Source organism: Globicephala melas, chromosome 1 (genome assembly GCF_963455315.2).
Source record: "Globicephala melas chromosome 1, mGloMel1.2, whole genome shotgun sequence".
Taxonomy (NCBI): Eukaryota; Metazoa; Chordata; class Mammalia; order Artiodactyla; family Delphinidae; genus Globicephala; species Globicephala melas.
Window position 1 is genome coordinate 151143103 of NC_083314.1, and position 20649 is coordinate 151163751.

Consider the following 20649-nt stretch of genomic DNA (forward strand, 5'->3'; position numbering starts at 1 on the left):
TTTTCCTGATGGTGTGGAAAGTCTTGAAATACATGCTGTTTATCTATATTAGTATCCCCACTGCTACTTACCAGCTGTAACTCCTAGAATACTTCTCCACTTGGCAGTTCTTTGAGGGGAGGGGGGAGGAACATTTCCCAAGGTGTCTTGTCCAGTATCGGCACTGAAACTTTAACTCTTCTAATACTTTTAACTCTTACATCTATAAAGTGACATAGATAGGGTTATTTATGTATTTATTTTTAAATTTTTACTGGTGTATAGTTGATTTACAATGTTGTGTTAGTTTCAGGTGTACCGCCAAGTGAATCAGTTATACATATACATATATCCACTCTTTTTTTTTTTTAAGATTCTTTTCCCATATAGGCCGTTACAGAGTATTGAGTAGAGCTCCCTGTGCTATACAGTAGGTTCTTATTAGTTATCTATTTTATATATAGTAGTGTGTATATGTCAGTCCCGATGTCCCAATTTATCCTACCTCCCTTATCCCCTGGTAACCATAAGTTTGTTTTCTACTTTACTTCTGTTTTGTAAATAAGTTCACTTGTACCCTTTCTTTCAGATTCCACATATAAACAATATCATATGATATTTGTCTTTCTGTGTCTGACTTATTCGCTCAGTATGACAATCTCTAGGTCCACCCATGTTGCTGCAAATGGGATTATTTTGTTCTTTTTATGGCTAAGTAATATTCCATTGTATATATGTACCACATCTTCTTTATCCATTCCTCTGTTGATGGACATTAGGTTGCTTCCATGTCCTGGCTGTAGTAAATAGTGCTGCAATGAACATTGGGGTGCATGTATCTTTTCGAATTATGGTTTTCTCCAGTATATGCCCAGGAGTGGGATTGCTGGGGCATATGGTAGTTCTATTTTTAGTTGTTTGTTTGTTTGTTTTTATTTTTTTGGCTGCGTTCGGTCTCCGTTGCTGCACATGGGCTTTCTCTAGTTTTGGCGAGCAGGGGTTACTCTTTGTTGTGGTGCATGGGCTTCTCATTGTGGTGACTTCTCTTGTTGCAGAGCACAGGCTCTAGGCACGCGGGCTTCAGCAGTTGTGGTACAGGGGCTCAGTAGTTGTGGCTTGCGTGCTCTAGAGCGCAGGCTCAGCAGCTGTGGCGCACGGGCTTTGCTGCTCAGCAGCATGTGGGATCCTCCTGGACCGGGACTCAAACCCGTGTCCCCTGCATTGGCAGGCGGGTTCTTAACCACTGCACCACCAGGGCAGTCCCCTATTTTTAGTTTTTTGTTTTTGGTTTTTTTTTTGCAGTATGTCGGCCTCTCACTGTTGTGGCCTCTCCCGTTGCGGAGCACAGGCTCCAGCCGCGCAGGCTCAACGACCATTGCTCACGGGCCCAGCCGCTCCGCGGCACGTGGGATCTTCCCGGACCGCGGCACGAACCCGTGTCCCCTGCATCGGCAGGCGGACTCTCAACCACTGTGCCACCAGGGAAGCCCCTATTTTTAGTTTTTTAAGGAACCTCCGTACTCTTCTCCATAGTGGCTGTACTAATTTACATTGCCACCAACAGTGTAGGCGGCTTCCCTTCTCTCCACACCCTCTTCAGCATTTATTGTTTGTAGAGTTTTTTGATGATGGCCATTCTGACCCTGTGAGGTGATACCTCATTGTAGTTTTCATTTGCATTTCTTTAATAATTAGTGATGTTGAGCATCTTTTCATGTACCTTTTGGCCATCTGTATGTCTTCTTTGGAGAAATGTCTATTCAGATGTTCTGCCCATTTTTTGATTTTTTTTTTTTTTGATATTGAGCTACATGAGCTGTTTGTATATTTTGGAGATTAATCACTTGTTGGTTGCTTTGTTTGCAAGTATTTTCTCCCATTCTGAGGGTTTTGTTTATGGTAGATAGGGTTATTTATGAGAACCCCCATGTCAGTATTCTTAAGTCTTTTTTTTTTGGACTGGCTACAGAGTTCAGAGAAAACTCTTCCAATCTCCTTTCTAGGTGGTTAAAAGCTGTGCTACCAATTCCTGATCATTTCAGGGCTTCTGCAGTACAAATCAGCTTTCCTTATGGCTGGTTTAGGATTCAGCTTTCTTAGATATGCTAAATCTCTTACCACTATCCTTTACAGTTTCTAAAATTTTGTTACTATACTCTCCTCTCCTAATCTTTGTCCTTGGGGATAATGCCTTCAAAAACAAAATTGAAGAACCGTTTACCGGGCTTCCCTGGTGGCACAGTGGTTAAGAATACGCCTGCCAATGCAGGGGACACGTGTTCGAACCCTGGTCTGGGAAGATCCCACATGCTGTGGAGCAACTAAGCCCGTGTGCCACAACTACCGAGCCTGCTGTCTGGAGCCCGTGAGCCACAACTTCTGAGCCCACATGCCATAACTACTGAAGCCCACCTGCCTAGAGCCCGTGCTCTGCAACAAGAGAAGCCACCACAATGAGAAGCCCGTGCACCACAATGAAGAGAAGCCCCTGCTCACCACAACTAGAGAATGCCTGCACACAGCAACAAAGACCCAACGCAGCCAAAAATAAATAAATAAAATACACTTTAAAAAACAAAACAAAACAAAAACTGTTTACTGTCACTTTAATGAGCTTTCAAAAGAATAGGGCTTAATGCCTGTGTTCAGTCTGCCATCTTTACCCAGGATCCTGTTTACTTCATTTCAGTCCCCTTATATCTTTTAGTCACTTACCACCCCTTCCTCCCGCTCTTCCTCCCTCCCTCTCTCTTTCTCTTTTTTCTCTTTCTCACCCTCATTTCCTTCTTCATCTAATCTAGACCTTATATTACTTTAGGCATTTCCTTCCATATCCTCACTCATTGTTCTTTTGTTATATCTGCCCTCATAACCCTCAACTTTGGGTTACTCTTAACATTTACTTTGTCCACTCCTACATCTGTTCTATTAAAGTCTTCAGGAGAAATATCATGCAATGTTGTAGACTGGCATCACTATAAATTCACGGTCCCAATCTTGGCTGAGCCCTAAGAACCACTCGCATTCTTACACCTGTCCTGGACCACCTTTCCGCTTCACTCAGCAGCTATTATCAACCATCCACCACTCTCCTGCTTCAGAAAATGACCCTGCTTTCTCCTTCTGTGAGAGAATCCTAACTAACAGATGCTTATTTCCCCAGCATACTATCCCTTCCCATGATTTTATCTTTACTCAGACCCATCTTCAGTTCCTTTTCCGTAGCCTTAGAAGTTTCCTTTCTCCTATTTAGGACTAGACCCTTCACTTATGTCTTTTATCCCATTTTCTTATGCCTCCCGTGGAATCTTGCTTCGTCAGTTTTTTCAGCATTTTCCAGAATTTTCAACATTGCTTTCTACTATTTCTTTCTCCTACACCTGTAAACACATTATTATAGGATAAAGTACAAATTCATAAGACCCTTAGTCATCTAACCATGCTTACTCCTCCAGCCTTATATCTTACCATTCCCCAAATACAACCTCATAGTCAACACTCCACCATATGGCTATGGAGAGTTGCTTTTACTTCTCTGACTTATGCATTTCTTTTTACACCTCTGTCCTTTTGCTTTCATCATTCCTGGAACTCCTTCAACCGAAGTTACCCCTCCATCCCTGGCTAAATACCTGCTCTTCTTTCAAGACTCAGCTAAAATATCACTTCTCTTTGAAGCTTTTCCTGACTGTCTTTGTACTAGACAAAATTGACCCTTCTTCCTTTGTATTCTTCTATATACTATACAGATTCTAGAAAACATCTGTAACTTTTGTTGCTCTGGACTATAAGTTACATGAGGACAACAATTGTATTTTATTTGTCTTATTAACCCTAGGATCTAATACGTGCCCTAACATAAGTAGGAGCCAAATAAATTTGTTGGAAGAGGACATTAATGGAGCCAGCATGTCATCTTGTGTTTGAATGTACTCTTGGCATGGAATTTTTAAGGACAGAGCCTAGTAAGACCTTTCAGTCTTATATATTGGAGAAAGGGCTGAAACAGCATCATTCCTACCATATTCTTTTGGTCAAAGCAGTCACAAGGCTAGCCCAGACTCATGGGGTGGGAAAATAAACTTTACCTCTTAATGGGAGGAAGTGCAGAGTTACTTTACAAAGAGTTATGGGTTCAGAGAGGGGAATAATTGTGGCCGTTTTTGAAAATAATCTACCACAGTCCTAACCACCAAAGGATTTTAAGTAGGAGAATGACATGATCAAATTGCCCTTTGAAAAGGTAACTTTGGATGTAGTGTGAAGAATGGATTGGAGTTGGGTAAGAGAGGTTGTAGCGAGACCAGGTAAGGGAGGGTATTATGGTAATCCAGGAGAAGTAATGGTAATTTGGACTATGGCATTGACAGTGGAGACAAAGAAAAGTGGATAAATTAGAGAAGGATTTCACAGGTAAAATATGAGGACTTGGTGTGTGATTGAGCCTTGGTGCTGAGGTGTGGAAAGTTGTCAGGAATGACTCACATTTTGGTTTGAGCTACAGGATATATAGTGAGATAGGGAACACTGAGTTTATGGAGGTGAGATCCAACGTTTGGGCTGAATTTGAGGTGTTTTTAAGGCATCCAGGTAAAGACGTCTTTCTTTTTTTTGCCTGCACTGGGTCTTCACTGCTGCATGCAGGCTTTCTCTAGTTTCAGCGAGCGGGGGCTACTCCTCATTGTGGCGCACAGGCCTCTCACTGTGGTGTCCTCTCTTGCTGCTGAGCACGGGCTCTAGGCACGCGGGCTTCAGTAGTCGAGGCGCGGGGGCTCAGTAGTTGTGGCTCACAGGCCCTAGAGTGCAAGCTCAGTAGTTGTGACGTACGGGCCTAGTTGCTCTGTGGCATGTGTGACCCTCCCAGACCAGGGATAAAACCCGTGTCCCCTGCATTGGCAGGCAGACTCTCAACCACTTCGCCACCAAGGAAGCCCAAAGATGTCTTAAAGTAGGAAGCTTTATATATTGGGTTGGCCAAAAAGTTCCTTTAGCTTTTTCATAAGATGTTACAGAAAAACCCAAAGGAAATGATTGAGTACAATCCCTACCAAACTACCAATGGCATTTTTCACAGAACTATAACAAAAAATTTCACAATTTGTATGGAAATACAAAAGACCCCGAATAGCCAAAGCAATCTTGAGAAAGAAAAGTGGAGCTGGAGGAATCAGGCTCCCTGACTTCAGACTATACTACAAAGCTACAGTAATCAAGACAGTATGGTACTGACACAAAAACAGAAACATAGGTCAATGGAATAGGATAGAAAGCCCAGAGATAAACCCACGCACATATGGTCACATTATGTTTGACAAAGGAGGCAAGAATATACACTGGAGAAAAGACAGCCTCTTCAGTAACTGGTGCTGAGGGCTTCCCTGGTGGCACAGTGGTTGAGAATCTGCCTGCCAATGCAAGGGACATGGGTTCGAGCCCTGGTCTGGGAAGATCCCACATGGCGCGGAGCAACTGGACCCGTGAGCCACAATTACTGAGCCCGCACGTCTGGAGCCTGTGCTTCGCAGCAAGAGAGGCCACGATAGTGAGAGGCCTGTGCACCACGATGAAGAGTGGCCCCCGCTTGCCACAACTAGAGAAAGCCCTCGCACAGAAATGAAGACCCAACACAGCCATGAATAAATAAATACATAATTTTAAGTATATATATATATAAGATAAATAAATAAGTGGTGCTGGGAAAACTGGACAGCTACATGTAAAAGAATGAAATTAGAACACTCCCTAACACCATACACAAAAATAAACTCAAAATGGATTAAGGACCTAAATGTAATGTCAGACACTATTAAACTCTTAGAGGAAAACATAGGCAGAACACTCCATGACATAACTCACAGCAAGGTCCTTTTTGACCCACCTCCTAGAGAAATGGAAATAAAAACAAAAATAAACAAAAACTGGACCTAATGAAACTTAAAAGTTTTTGCACAGCAAAGGAAACCATAAACAAGATGAAAAGACAACCCTCAGAATGGGAGAAAATATTTGCAAACGAAGCAACTGACAAAGGATTAATCTCCAAAATATACAAGCAGCTCATGCAGCTCAGCTCAATATCAAAAAAACAAACAACCCAATCCAAAAATGGGCAGAAGACCTAAACAGACATTTCTCCAAAGAAGATATACAGATTGCCAACAAACACATGAAAGGATGCTCAACATCACTAATCATTAGAGAAACGCAAATCAAAACTACAATGAGGTATCACCTTACATAAGTCAGAATGGCCATCATCTAAAAATCTACAAACAATAAATGCTGGAGAGGGTGTGGAGATAAGGGAACCCTCTAGCACTGTTGATGGGAATGTAAATTGATACAGCCACTATGGAGAACAGTATGGAGGTTCCTCAAAACACTAAAAGTAGAACTATCATACGACCCAGCAATCCCACTACTGGGCATATACCCTGAGAAAACCATAATTCAAAAAGGGTCATGTACCACAATGTTCATTGCAGCTCTATTTACAATCGCCAGGACATGGAAGCAACCTAAGTGTCCAATGACAGATGAATGGATAAAGAAGATGTGGCACATATAAACAATGGAATATTACTCAGCCATAAAAAGAAATGAAATTGAGTTATTTGTAGCGAGGTGAATGGACCTAGAGACTGTCATACAGAGTGAAGTAAGTCAGAAAGAGAAAAACAAATACCGTATGCTAACACATATGTATGGAATCTAAAAAAAAAAAAAAAAAAATGGTTCTGAAGAACCTAGGGGCAGGACAGGAATAAAGATGCAGACGTAGAGAATGGACTTGAGGACACGGGGAGGAGGAAGGGTAAGCTGGGACGAAGTGAGAGAGTGGCACAGACATATATACACTACCAAATGTAAAATAGATAGTTAGTGGGAAGCAGCCGCATAGCACAGGGAGATCAGCTGGGTGCTCTGTGTCCACCTAGAGGGGGTGGGATAGGGAGGGTGGGAGATGCAAGAGGGAGGAGATATGGGGATGTGTGTATATATATATAGCTGATTCACTTTGTTATACAGCAGAAACTAACACACCATTGTGAAGCAATCATACCCCAATAAAGGTGTTTTTAAAAAAACAAAAAAAACAAAGGAACTTTTTGGGCAACCCAATATATACTTGGAGCTCAGAGGTTAGCACTATGCCTAAGATAAAAATTTGTAATTACTGATATATAGATGATGACTGAAGATATGGGCACGGATGAAATCTCTTAGGAAGAGCACAGAATGAGGAGGAAAGAGGGTTAGGAACAGGCTTACGCCAGCTAGAGGATCATGAGCTTCCAAAGGAGTTTAAGTCAGAGAGAGAAAGAGAAAAGGAAAACCAAGAGAACGTGTGTCACAGAAGCCAGAGGAAGAAAGTAACAGTAGTGTTGAATGTGACTGTGAGGTTTGCTAAGATGATAATTTTTAAATGATCACTGTATTTTACTAAAATGGAAGTCATTAATGACTTTATCAAAGTGGGTAGAGTGGAAGATGTTAAATGGTGACAGCATGTTGGACTATGCTTCTGAGAAATTTGGCTGTGAAGGATAGAAGTTGAACTAGAAGGAGGAGAAGGAAAGTTTGAAAAAGAGTATTTTAACTTGGGAAAAACTGAGAACGTTTTAAGGTTATATGAGCCGTATTGCATGTTAGGCAGTCCCTAAGGTGGAAGTGAGGTTGGGAGGAGGTCCTCAGCATAGCTAGCTAATAGCTGCTACCCTGACTGTAGGGGGCCTGTCATACTAGGACTAACTGTATCATTCAGTAGTTTGTCCCATTCCTACCCCTTTCTTCCCACTCCCTACAGTGCATCTAACCTTGCCAACTCTCCTGGACCAACCAGGAATATTCTGAAGTACACCCAAACTCGTCAGGACCCTCCTGAAGTCTCTAATATTTGTTTCTGATGAGTCTATATCTCTTATTAGAATGTGTACTCTTCTGGACATTCAGTAAGTATTTAGTGCCTGCCATGTAGTACACTGTTCTGGACACAATGTGCTGCTATGATGATCAAGTCTCAAATCTTCCTTCCCCGAAAGAGGTGATAGATATACACAATGCAGAATAGAACGTTAGTACTGTAAGTGATTTCTCTGGTAGAATTCCATAAGTATTTAGAAAGGGAAAAAAAACCTCAGTAGATTAGGAGAATCTGGGAATTTTTTAAGGAGAAAATTACATTTGAGGCTGGAGCTTTAAGGATTTATACATGTTGGGAGTAGTGGCACACGAGTAGAGGCAGGCATTCCAGAAAGAACCACATGAGCGAAGACACAGAGAAAGGAAAGCAAAAGTAACTGAGTTACGCAGTTTCTCTGAAGCACAAAGAATAATATGAAAAGGTTTAATAAAAGCAAAGGGAAGTCTTACAGGTTTACAAACAATAAAGTGATTACTAGATTAGAGCTGTGTTTCATTCAATATTTATATACTTAATACAGCTCAGTGCCTAGCACATCTACCACTCAGGAGAAATTTATTTACCCAACTGTTGAACCCCAAAGGGTGGGAGTGCCTGAGCAGGTTGTCTTGTAAAATCTTCCGAATATGATGTAACTCTAGCCATGCAAGAGCTGGAACCAAGCCTTGAGGGATGAACCCCTGAGTGATCCTTCACTGGGCCTTTGCCTCTCTCTATCTACACAGCCAGCTGGGAACTGGACCTAAAGATAATGGGAATGTTGCTTCATGTTCCTTGGAGAATGAGGACTGAAAGGTGGACCTGCTGGAAGTTCATATTAGCTAGGCCAGTGGGACTGAGTGGAGTGCAAATAAATGTGTCAGTTTTCATCCTCTATACCATTCTATAGAGGATGGTAACTCTTTTTTATTAAATTCTTCAGACATAGTGGACCAGGCAGCTTGGAAGGATAATTTGGGAGAGACAACTCTTTTTCCAGGGTTTGTCTCTGAATAGGAGCCTTTTGTCAATGGAGCTATGCATATTGCTGTATCAAGCACCTCTTGGGGAAGGTGAGGGATGTTCCACGCTTCAGCAGGTTCCGGCGCTCTGGGTTAAGATGACAGGGAGGGTGAGCAGCAGTGTAATCCTGCCTAGGAAGGCTTTGTTGACCTCCGTATTAATGTTAGACATGTGGTTCTCATCAGTCTATGAGGTGGTTATTTTATGTGTCAATTTGGCTATGCTCTAATACCTAGTTTTTTCAGTCAAATATTAACCTAGGTGTTACTGTGAAGGTATTTTATAGATGTGGTTAATAATGTCAACAATCTGTTGATTTTTTTTTTCTTTTTTTTTTGTGGTACGTGGGCCTCTCACCGTTGTGTCCTCTCCCACTGAGGAGCACAGGCTCCAGATGCACAGGCTCAGCAGCCATGGCTCATGGGCCCAGCCGCTCTGCGGCATGTGGGATCTTCCTGGACCGGGGCACGAACTCGTGTCCCCTACATCGGCAGGCGGACTCTCAACCACTGCGCCACCAGGGAAGCCCAACAATCTGTTGATTTTAAGTGAGGGAAATTATCCTGGTTAATCTAGATGGGTGTCATCAGTCAGTTGAAAGGCCTTTGAACCTAATCAAATCAAAGAACTAAGTCCAGATGACACAGAACCAATTCAGCAAACCCATCCTTAAGGTTCTGTTCTTCCAGGACCACTTCTGGTAGCAATTTCTATATTAGAGAAGTAGAGCTGCTATGAGTGATACAGAATAAGGGATTATTTTGCAATTGTGGAAGTTGGTAGAGCTCTGTGTGCATGTTGTTGCTTCTGTATAGTGTTGAGCCTGAAATCGCTATCAGTCAGCTAGACCAACAGTCAGAAGGAAAGCTGGATGTAGACAAGAGCAAGAACAAACAGGAACCCACATCTGTCTCTCATCACTTTTAGCTTCATTATTGTGGGTGATCTGCAGGAGAACTGACATCCTTCACCACAGAGCTACACAGTGCTTGGCTCAGGATTCCAGAGAAGCTGAAGGAGGATATCTGGTAGGTTCCGGAGGAGCTGCAGGTCTGGGTACTGTTCTCTGCCTGCTAGGTGAGCTGGCATCTCAGTGACATGCACAGGTTGCCATAATACGTAGCACCATCCATTGACCTTCAGAGCATTAAAAAATGTGTCTGCAGCTTTCCTTCTGCCTTCTAAATGTCACACAGAATATCTCTTGTAGCCATTGCTAACTCAGAACGATTCAGAGAAGAGAATTTTGCATAACATAATTCCAGATCAGCTAAGTTAATACATAAGCCAGCATACCGTGTATATGTATTTCCTTAAAACAGTAACTTCCCATGGTTTTTCCATCACCTAAGAGACAAAATCCAAGCTCTTTAACATGACATCTAAGCATTGTAGGCGGCTCTCCATAATCTGGCCTCTGGCTACCCCTCCAGCTTTAACCTTTATCATTGTATCTTAGGTTTTGTTGTTTGTTTTGTTTTTCATACCTGTTTGCCTTTGTATATGCTAGTTCCTCAATCTGAAATATCCTTTTCCTGCTTTGTCTGCGTAGCAGATTTCTCCTCAGCATTCAGAACCAACCTCAGGCTATGAAACCTTATCCTATCCCTGCTCCCTTAGACAGCTCACTGCATCTTTTTCTGTTCTAGCTTCCTACACTGTTATCACATTATACATAATAGATTAACACATAGTCTTCTCTACTAGATTATGAGTTCCTAAAGGCAACGTCTGTCTATTTCAGCTGTGTGTCCCTGGTACCAAGCATGGTACTTGGCCCATGATGATAATAATAATAATAATAATAATAATAATAGTTATCATTTAATGAGTGCCTAATATATGGCAAATACCATGCAACACACTTTAAGTGCATAATTTCTGATCATCCTAATAACTCTGCAGCAAGGAGATAATATGATGGGCCTCCATGTTTGTCAAATTAATGAATATATTATCTAAGATTAAAAATTGCAATAATTTTCCAGTTTTCTCTTAAGGAAGTGGAACTTTTTCTTTAAGTAAAATCTTACATAGAAGCCTGAGATATGAAACACAGAACAGGGATTTATTCTGATTCAGGTTTCCTGTAGCAGTTCCCGAAGCAGCTCCAGAAAACTCTCCGACTCTATGAAGCACAATATTCCATTTTATAACAAAGAAACTGACATGAAGAAAGATTATGCCATATTTAAGTGATGAAGCCAGAACTACAATCCTGGCTCCTAGTCCAGTGCTCTTTTTACTACACCAAGCTGCCTTTCAACTTTGACTTAGCTCACTATTAAGCCAGTGATATCACAGAATACAAGTGGTCATTAGTCTCAAGATTAGAATAAAAACAGAAATCCTTAACAGGGCCTGAAACCTCTCCAGCCTCATCTTGTGCCTCTCTCCGTCTTGTTTTCTTTGTTTTAGCGGTCCTGGGCGACTTTAGTTCCTCATACTCACCAGTCTACCTCAGAGTCTTGGCATGTACTATTTTCTCTGCCCAGAGTGCCCATCTCATTTCTCCACCCCTTTCACCTGGCTAACTCCTGCTTTTCTTTCAGGTTTAAGCTTAAAGGGAAGCTTCCTGTCATCTTCCACCCTGGGCTGGGTCCCCCATTATATGCTTCCATAATACTCTGTGCTCGCCTTTCACAACTATTGCATACTTGCAATAATTGATTTTCCATTCAACTCTAAGCTTCATGCAGGGATCATGTCCATTTTGTTCACTTCTGTATCCCAAGTGCCTGGAATATAGTAGGTGTTCAATGAATATACGCTAGGGACTGTCTCGTAGAGGAGTGAAGTGACTTTTTTCTTTTTAATTAATTAATTTATTTATTTTTGGCTGCATTAGGTCTTCGTTGCGGTATGCGGGCTTCTCATTGCGGTGGCTTCTCTTATTGCGGAGGAGGGCTCTAGGCGCGTGGGCTTCGGTAGTTGTGGCACTTGGGCTCAGTAGTTGGGGCACTTGGGCTCAGTAGTTGGGGCTTGTGGGCTCTTGAGCGCAGGCTCAGTAGTTGTGGCTCACAGGCTTAGTTGCTCCGCGGCATGTGGAATTTTCCTGGACCAGGGCTCGAACCCATGTCCCCTACATTGGCAGGTGGATTCTTAACCACTGTACCACCAGGGAAGTCCAAGTGATTTGTTTTTGACATGGACTAAAATCATTTCCGTTTTTCTCTCGGTACAATGAGGAACAGCACTTAGCACTCTTAAGAACTCTTCCAGCTCTAGCAGTCTCTGCTGCTTTGAGTCCAGGGCCTCCACTTCAATACAACTGCTTTTCTTGGAGAGGATCTGAGCACTATAGCTCACTCTGCTGCATAGGCAGACCTTTGGTTTGGTAACTCCATATGCACTCCTAATGATCAACAATCTGTCATTCCTGCGACTTACAGTGCCAACAAGATCAAGCATTTGGGGTGGTATGGCAGGTGCCTTCCTATAAAACAGCTACCAAGTAGTTATGTAATAGGTGCTTACTCCAAAATCTGTCTCATTAGAATTATAGATAACTAGTAAGTAGCCATGCTTCATAGATCACTCTCTTTCCTCTACTTATGAGCAACCTTGGTTGTTTCAAGCACACCTTGGTCTCTAGTTTCTTTTAAATGGTAATGATTAGGCAGTAGGGAATTAGCTCTGGCTCTTCTAGTGGGAGAGAAGATGCTTCTTTGTTGGAACATGTTTAAGATTGCCAAACAAAATAGAAGGAGATTTTCTGAAGGTCTTCAAAGAGAGAAGTTGTTTATGTTGTTGCATTGAATGCTTCAAGATGGCTAAGTTGTCATAGGAGGCTTTTATCCTCTTTGGAATTGTTGCTTCTGGTTCTTATGAGTCATTGTTTCAAGTTTCAGATATCCTGGCATCTGAATTCAGGAGGCATCCATGACATTTCCTTCACCTGTCAACATTTATATTTATGCAAAGAGAAGCGTATGTTACAGTTAAGTTTCTTCTGTATTTTGAGTTTTTGTCCAATTGAATTTTCGTCATTCTGTTCCCATTCCTTGCTATTCTCCTGTCCCCAAATTTGGACTCGGTTTGGTTTGGAAAAAGTCATTCTGTATAGCCATATAAACTATTAGAACATACTCAGTTTAGGTTAGTGGAGGCTTTCTTTCTTCACTAGGTTGTTGTGGACTGTCTCAGCATATATGCTAGTTCTCCCACTAGGCTAGAAATCCTTGCAGTCCCATTCATAGCAGTGCTGGAAGTCTAATAGTGTGTCCACATGGAGTGTCTAGATGAATTTCACTTTTTAAACATGCAATTACCATAATCTGTTTCTTTACCTATCTGCCTTTTTCTACTCATTCTTCTAGGTAATGAGCGTTGTACTATGAGCATGTCAGGGAATAGAACTCCCAGTTGGCCTTTGCTATAACTTATGCAATGAACAGGATAAAAACAACTCAGTTTCTCCTGCACACATGATGATTCTGGGGAGGGAGTTTTGTCTCTATTCTACAGATTTAAAGGAAATGAGCATCTGAATCCCTTAAGATCTTTGGGGTTGGGCATGGGGGTTATAGATCTTATTATTAACTAAAGGAACTCAGACCTTTTTTTAGAGTTATTAAGAGATTTGGGCATTTAAATTCTTAAGTTTATTCTGCTAGGGAGAAAACTGGTATGATTTTAACCATAGTAATTACTTGGTTTGGGGGTTTTGGGTGGGGTTTTTTTTCAATATTTATCTTCTCTTTCATGGATATATTTCTTTCTTTCTGGGCTGCCTTTCTGAACTGCTTTTTTATTCCCTAGCTCTGTAATTTTACATTGTTTTGTTTTGTACGATGTCGGTGGTACACATAGCTCTGTGTTCAGTTTTCTTTGAGTTAAAGCAAAGCTGTCAGAAAAATCTTGAGTCTTCAGTCCTGCATAATCCTGAAGACTAGTGTCCATATGGCAGTCTTTCTTCCAGCTTCTCTGGAGATCTTAAACCTTTGTCCCTCACACACATTACTTCGAGTTGTTAATATGAGGAGAAAATTTGGGTAAGTAAATATTGAAATGAAACACGGGTACAGCTTGGTCTTTGAACTCCTTGACATTTAAAAGTAATTTGCCCCAAACAGGCAGCTGTTTCTCTGATAGCATTTCTTAACATCTGCTTAGAAACTTGGAAGCAGAATGATAAAGAGTTCCTCTAGGCTTGTCTTAGGTCAACACTTAGAACCCCATTCCTTAGCAAACTCCTTCTTGAATGGTACTAGTGGTTGATGAACTCCTAAATAGGGTATTCAGCAAGGGAACAAGTACAAAAGCAGGGATTTTTTTTTTTAATTACAGCCAGGCATTCTACCTTTCTTGCCTTGGATTTAGATGTGAGACTGGAACAGGGCTTCATCTATATAGAACTCCTAGGATTATATACGGAGAAAAGAAAGAAGTCTCTTGAGAGACCTTATGAGGTAATAGAAAAGCCTTAGAGTCACAAATACCTACATTTCCATCCCAGTTCTACTACTGTCTACCTCTGTGACCTAGGAAACTTACTTAACCTCTCTGAGTCTGTGTTTTCCTAATCTGTAAAAGGAAGATGGAGATGTTGTGAAGGTGTGAAAGCACATTGCAAAATGCCTGGCACATAATAACTATTCAGCAGATGGTGGTTCCAGTCCTTCCTTCCCTCTAGTAACTAGAATCAATTAGAGTATTGGGTTAAAGTTCACATACAGGGAATTCCCTGGTGGTCCAGTGGTTAGGACTCGCCACTTTCACTGCAGGGTCCTGGGTTCGATCCCTAGTTGGGGAACTGAGATCCCGCAAACTGCATGGCGCAGCCAAAAAAAAAAAGCTCACACATAGCAATATACTGAGAACAGATGTGAGTTGAGAGCATAGGAGAGTCCTGGGTTAATCAGTGTGCTATAGTCTGAGCCACAAGGATCATGTGCTATACATCTTGACTGACTCAAGAAGAAGTAGAAAACCTGAGTAGACCTAGAGCAATTAATGAAATCAACTTAGTAATTTAAAATCTTTCAACAAAGAAACATCTTTGAGGCTTCAAAATGTAAGGATGGCTTCTTTAGTGAATTCTATCAGACATTTTAAAAAGAAATAATACCAATCCTTCACAAAGCCTTCCAGAAAATGAAAGAAGGAATACTTCCCAACTTATTCTATGAGACCAGTATAACTCTTTGCTACCAAAGCTAGATAAAACACAAGACCAATATCCTTTATGAATATAGGTGAAAAAATCTTCAACAGAATATTAGCAAAATGAATCCAGCAACCATGTCTAAGTGAGATTTATCCTAAGCGTGCAAGATTAGTTTAATATCTGAAAAACAATTAATATACTATGTTAATAGAATAAAAGATTAAAAACTGCATGATTATCTCAATAGACACAGAAAAAAAAATTTAAAAAATGCACCACCCATTCATGATAAAACCTTTCAACAAGGCTTCCCTGTTGGCACAGTGGTTAAGAATCTGCCTGCCAGTGCAGAGGACATGGGTTCGAGCCCTGGTCTGGGAAGATCCCACATGCCGTGGAGCAACTAAGCTCATGCGCCACAACTACTGAGCCCACATGCCACAACTACTGCACCCCACACGCCTAGAGCCTGTGCTCTGCAACAAGAGAAGCCACTGCAATGAGAAGCCCATGCACCACAACAAAGAGTAGCCCCCACTCACCACAGCTAGAGAAAGCCTGTGCGTAGCAATGAAGACCCAACACAGCCAAAAATAAAATAAGTTAGAAAAAAAAAAAAAAAACTTTCAGCAAACTGGGAATTGAAGGGAACTGCCTCAGCCTGATAAAGGGTATCTACAAAAAACTTACAGAATACAAAAAACTTAAATAATGTCATATTTAATAGTGAAGGACTGAATGGTTTCCCTTAAGATGGGAACAAAGCAAGAGTGGCCTCTCTGGCTTTTTCTATTTAATATTATAGCCAGTTCATTCAGGCAAGAAAAAGACATAAATGGCATTCAGATTGGAAAGGAAGAAGTACAACTACCTTTATCTGTAGACAGCATGATCCTATATGTAGAAAATCTTAAGGAATCCACAAAACTACTGGCATTAATAAGAGTTCAACAAGGTTGTAGGGTACAAGATCAATGTACAAAAGTCAATTATATTCCTATATACTGTCAATGGACAATAAAAATGAAATTATAAGAAAACAATTCCATTTATAATAGCATCAAAATGAATAAAATACTTAGGAATAAATTTAATAGAAGATCAAGACATAATACTGAAAATTACAAAACCATGCTGAGAGAAATAAAGTTTGTGGGTTTTTTTTTTTAAGTTTAAATTTTTTATTTTATATACAAAGAGCTAGCATTGTGCCTGCATAAGGTAGATGTCCTGGATGACCCATTCAAGGAAGTTCACTTAGTCCAACTTAATGAAGCTGATGTCCTTCATGTACTGGAGGAAACACTGGCAGCACATATTGAGGCCATATTTCTGGATCGTACTGTGCTGGTTTGAGCAGATGCGGCAAGAGCGAGAACCATGACCAAATTTTTTTTGGATGGCTCCAGTACAGCTGCTGGTGAACCATCTTGCTTTCTCGGCTGCAATGAGGCAAAAGGCAAGAGAAATAAAGTTTAAGTATATGGAAACACATTCCAGTGTTTCTGGATTGGAAGACTCAATATTGGGTTTTTTTTCTTTTAAGGTTAATATTTTTATTTTTTTATTGACATATAGTTAATTTTAGTTTCAGGTGTACAGCACAGTAATTCAGTTATATATATGTAGTATAGTTCCCTGTGCTGTACAGTAGGTCCTTATTGGTTATCTGTTTTATGTATAGCAGTGTGTATATGTTAATCCCGACTCAATATTGTTAAGATGGCATTTCTCCCCAAACTGATCTTTAGATTCAACACAAACCCATCAGAATCCCAGTAAAGTTTTTGTAGAAATTGACAAGTTGATCCTAAATGTTATGTGCAAATTCAGAGGACCCAGAATAACTAAAACACTTTTGAAAAAGAACAAAAAGGTTGAAGAACTCATACTTCTCCAATTCAAAACTTGCTATAAAGCTATAGTAATCAAGACAGTATGGTACTGGCAGAAGGATAGACATACAGAGCAGTGGGACAGAATTGAGAGTGCAAAAATATACCCTTACATTTATGGTCAATTGAATATCACCAGAGATGTCAAAGCAACTTAATGAGCAAAGGATAGTATTTTACAAAGGGACAATTTGATATTCACATGCAAAAAAATTAATTTAGACCCTAAGCTCTCTCCATACACAAAAATGAAAATGGATTACAGACCTAATGTAAGAGCTAAAACTGTAAAAGTTTTAGAAAAAAATCTTTGTGAAATTGGGTTAGGGAAAGAATTCTTAGTTAAAATACCAATAACATAATTCATAAAAGAAGGATTGATAAATTTTATATCCTCAAAATTAAAGTCACCATTCAAACCTCAAAAGACACCATTAAGAAAATAAAAGCATAAGGACTGTTAGAATTCAAGGAGATGATAAACAACCCAATTTCAAAATAGGCAAAAGATTTTAATGGACACTTCACCAAAGAAAATATGCAAATGGCTAATAAGAATATAAAAAGATTCTCAATATTGTTAGTCACTAAAGAAATGTAGATTTAAACAACGAGATGCTATTTTACACCCACTAGAATGGCTGTAATAAGTTTTTTTAATATTTATTTATTTATTTTGGCTGCACTGGGTCTTAGTTGCAGCACACACATCTTCATTGAGGCATGTGGGATCTTTTAGTTGTGGCATGCAGACTCTTAGTTGCGGCACATACGCAGATCTAGTTCCCCGACCAGGGATCGAACCTGGGCCCCCTGTACTGGGAGTGTGGAGTCTTACCCACTGGACCAACAGGGAAGTCCCTATAATAATTTTTTAAAAAACAGAAAAGGCAAATCTATAGAGATAGGAGGCAGATTAGTGATTGTCTGAAACTGAGGGTGAGAGGGGATTTATTGGTTGTAAACAGTCATGTGAGATTTTATTTAGGTGATAGAAATGTTCTATAACTGGATTGTGGTGATAGTTGTACAGCTCTGTAAATTTTCTAAAACTCGTTCAATTGTACACCTAGAACAGGTGAATTTTATGGTATATAAATTATACATCAATAAAGCTATTTAAAAAAGACACTCCAACAAAGCAACCAGCCAAATTTAGAACACGGAGTGTTCTACAAGACAGGTGATCCGCTCTGTCTAATCATGTGGCTTGTCAGGGGAATAAGGAAGGGGAACATTTTTTTTTTGGCTGCGTTGGGTCTTAGTTGCTACACGCGGCCTTTCTCTGGTTGCGGCGAGCAGGGGCTTCTCTTCGTTGTGGTGCGTGGGCTTCTCATTGTGGTGGCTTCTCTTGTTGCAGAGCACAGGCTCTAGGCAAGCAGGCTCTAGAGCACAGGCTCAGTAGTTGTGGCTCATGGACTTAGTTGCTCCGTGACAAGTGGGATCTTCTTGGACCAAGGCTCAAACCCATGTCCTCTGCATTGGCAGGCGGATTCTTAACCACTGTGCCACCAGGGAAGTCCCAGGAAGGGGAACTTTTTTAAAATGAAATTGCCAAATACATTGTGAGGCTTTGATTGAATCCTGATTCAGACAGACTAACTGTGAAAAGACAAATTTGCATTTGAATTTGGATTGGATATTAGATGACATTATGAAGTCGTTGATAATTTTATTAGGTGTAATAATGACATAGTGATTATATTTCAAAGTCCTTATCAGTTGGAAATGCATACTACACATACTGGAATATTCACAGTAAAATGACATTATGTCTGGAATATGCTTTAAAATACTGTATTAGTTTGCTATAACAAAGCGCCATAAACTGGGTGGCCTAGAACAACAGAAGTTTATTGTCTTAACAGTTCTTGAGGCTAGAAATCTGAAATCAAGGTATTGGCAGGGTTGGTTCCTTCTGAAGTCTATGAGGGAGAATCTGTTCCACTCATCTCTCCTAGCTTCTGGTAACCTCAGGCATCCTTGGCTTATAGATAGCATTCTCCTCGTGTCTTTATATTGTCTTCCCTCTAAGCATGTCTGTCTCTGTGTTCAGATTTCCCCTTTTTAAGGGTACTATACTAGTCATACTGCATTAGGGGCCCTCTAATGACGTAACCTTAACTTGATCATCTACAGACGTCATATTTCCAAATAAGGTCATATTCACAGGTACTATAGGTTAGGACTTCAACATCTTTTGGGGGGTACACAATTTAACCTATAATAAATACTACAGCAAAAAAATTTAAAAGATTAGAAAATGTTGATAGTTGTTGAAACTACTTGATGCACACATGGGAATTTATTATGTTTTTCTCTTATTTTGTGTATGTTTGAAATTTTCCATGATAAAAATTTAAGAAATGTGTGTGTGAAAGCAGAGACTTAAATTGATATTTGTACACTCATGTTCATAGCAGCATTATTCACAATAACCAAAAAGTGGAAGCAACTCAAGTATCCATAGACAGATGAATCGATAAAGAAAATGTGGTACATACATACAATGAAATATTATCCAGAGTTCAAAAGGAAGGAAAATTTAACACATGCTCCAATATAGATAAATTGTAAAGACGTTATGTTAAGTGAAATAAGCCAGTCATAAGAAGGACAGATATTGTATGCTTCCTTTTATATGAGATTCTTAGAGTAGTCAGAATCATAAAGACATAAAGTAGAATGGTGGTTGCAAGGGGCTAGGAGGAAGAAGGGAATGGGGAGTTAGTATTTAATGGATACAGAATTTAAACTGGGAAAGATGAAAAAGTGCTGGAGATGGTTGTTGGTGACAGTTGCACTACAATGTGAATGTAGTTAATGCCACAGAACTGTACACTTGAAAATGGTTAAAATAGTAAATTATACAGACCAGCTAAGGACTTTTGTGAAGATACTTTAAAAGCCATTGATCTTTATTTATTTATTTATTTATTTATTTATTTTTTTGCGGTACGTGGGCCTCTCACTGTCGCGGCCTCTCCCGTTGCGGAGCACAGGCTCCGGACGCGCAGGCTCAGCGGCCATGGCTCACGGGCCCAGCCACTCCACGGCATGTGGGATCCTCCCGGACCGGGGCATGATCCCGTGTCCCCTGCATCGGCAGGCGGACCCCCAACCACTGCGCCACCAGGGAAGCCCCTAAAATAATATTATTAATAATTGTTGTAATTACTACCTATTGGTTTTGTTCCTTGCTTTAAAAATTGGTATTCCTGGTTTTCCCTGGTGGCGCCACCAGGGAAGCCCCTAAAATAATATTATTAATAATTGTTGTAATTACTACCTATTGGTTTTGTTCCTTGCTTTAAAAATTGGTATTCCTGGTTTTCCCTGGTGGCGCAGTGGTTGGGGGTCCGCCTGCCGATGCAGGGGACACGGGATCATGCCCCGGTCCGGGAGGATCCCACATGCCGTGGAGTGGCTGGGCCCGTGAGCCATGGCCGCTGAGCCTGCGCGTCCGGAGCCTGTGCTCCGCAACGGGAGAGGCCGCGACAGTGAGAGGCCCACGTACCGCAAAAAAAAAAAAAAAAAAAAAAATTGGTATTCCTGTTTTTAAGATCATAAAAAGATGCTTGATTTCCCTTAAATTTTAAATATTGTAAATTAAAATTCTAAAATATACAACTTACTATTTTAAAAATAGGTCTATAAAAATAATCCTAATGGCTTATATTGTCCTAGGTTTTCTAGACTTTTAAATTTTTGTCCATTATTTGTTCTTCTTTTCTAAGATC

The 20649-nt window shown here is 40.4% G+C and overlaps 2 protein-coding genes across 4 annotated transcripts in view; one reads left to right on the forward strand and one right to left on the reverse strand.

Moving 5' to 3' along the window:
* EIF2B3 (eukaryotic translation initiation factor 2B subunit gamma) overlaps window positions 1-20649 on the forward strand; it is a 170102-nt gene that overhangs the window by 85727 nt on the left and 63726 nt on the right. The window lies entirely within an intron of this gene.
* The window catches only part of BTBD19 (BTB domain containing 19), a 96233-nt gene continuing 91340 nt past the window's right edge, over window positions 15757-20649 (reverse strand). The window contains exon 8 of one of the 2 annotated variants that reach the window (XM_060306269.1): window positions 15757-16456. In XM_060306269.1, coding sequence (XP_060162252.1) covers window positions 16301-16456 — 156 coding nt within the window. In that variant the 3' untranslated portion in view covers window positions 15757-16300. The remainder of the gene's footprint in view (window positions 16457-20649) is intronic. The other variant, XM_060306278.1, reaches the window with a different exon arrangement.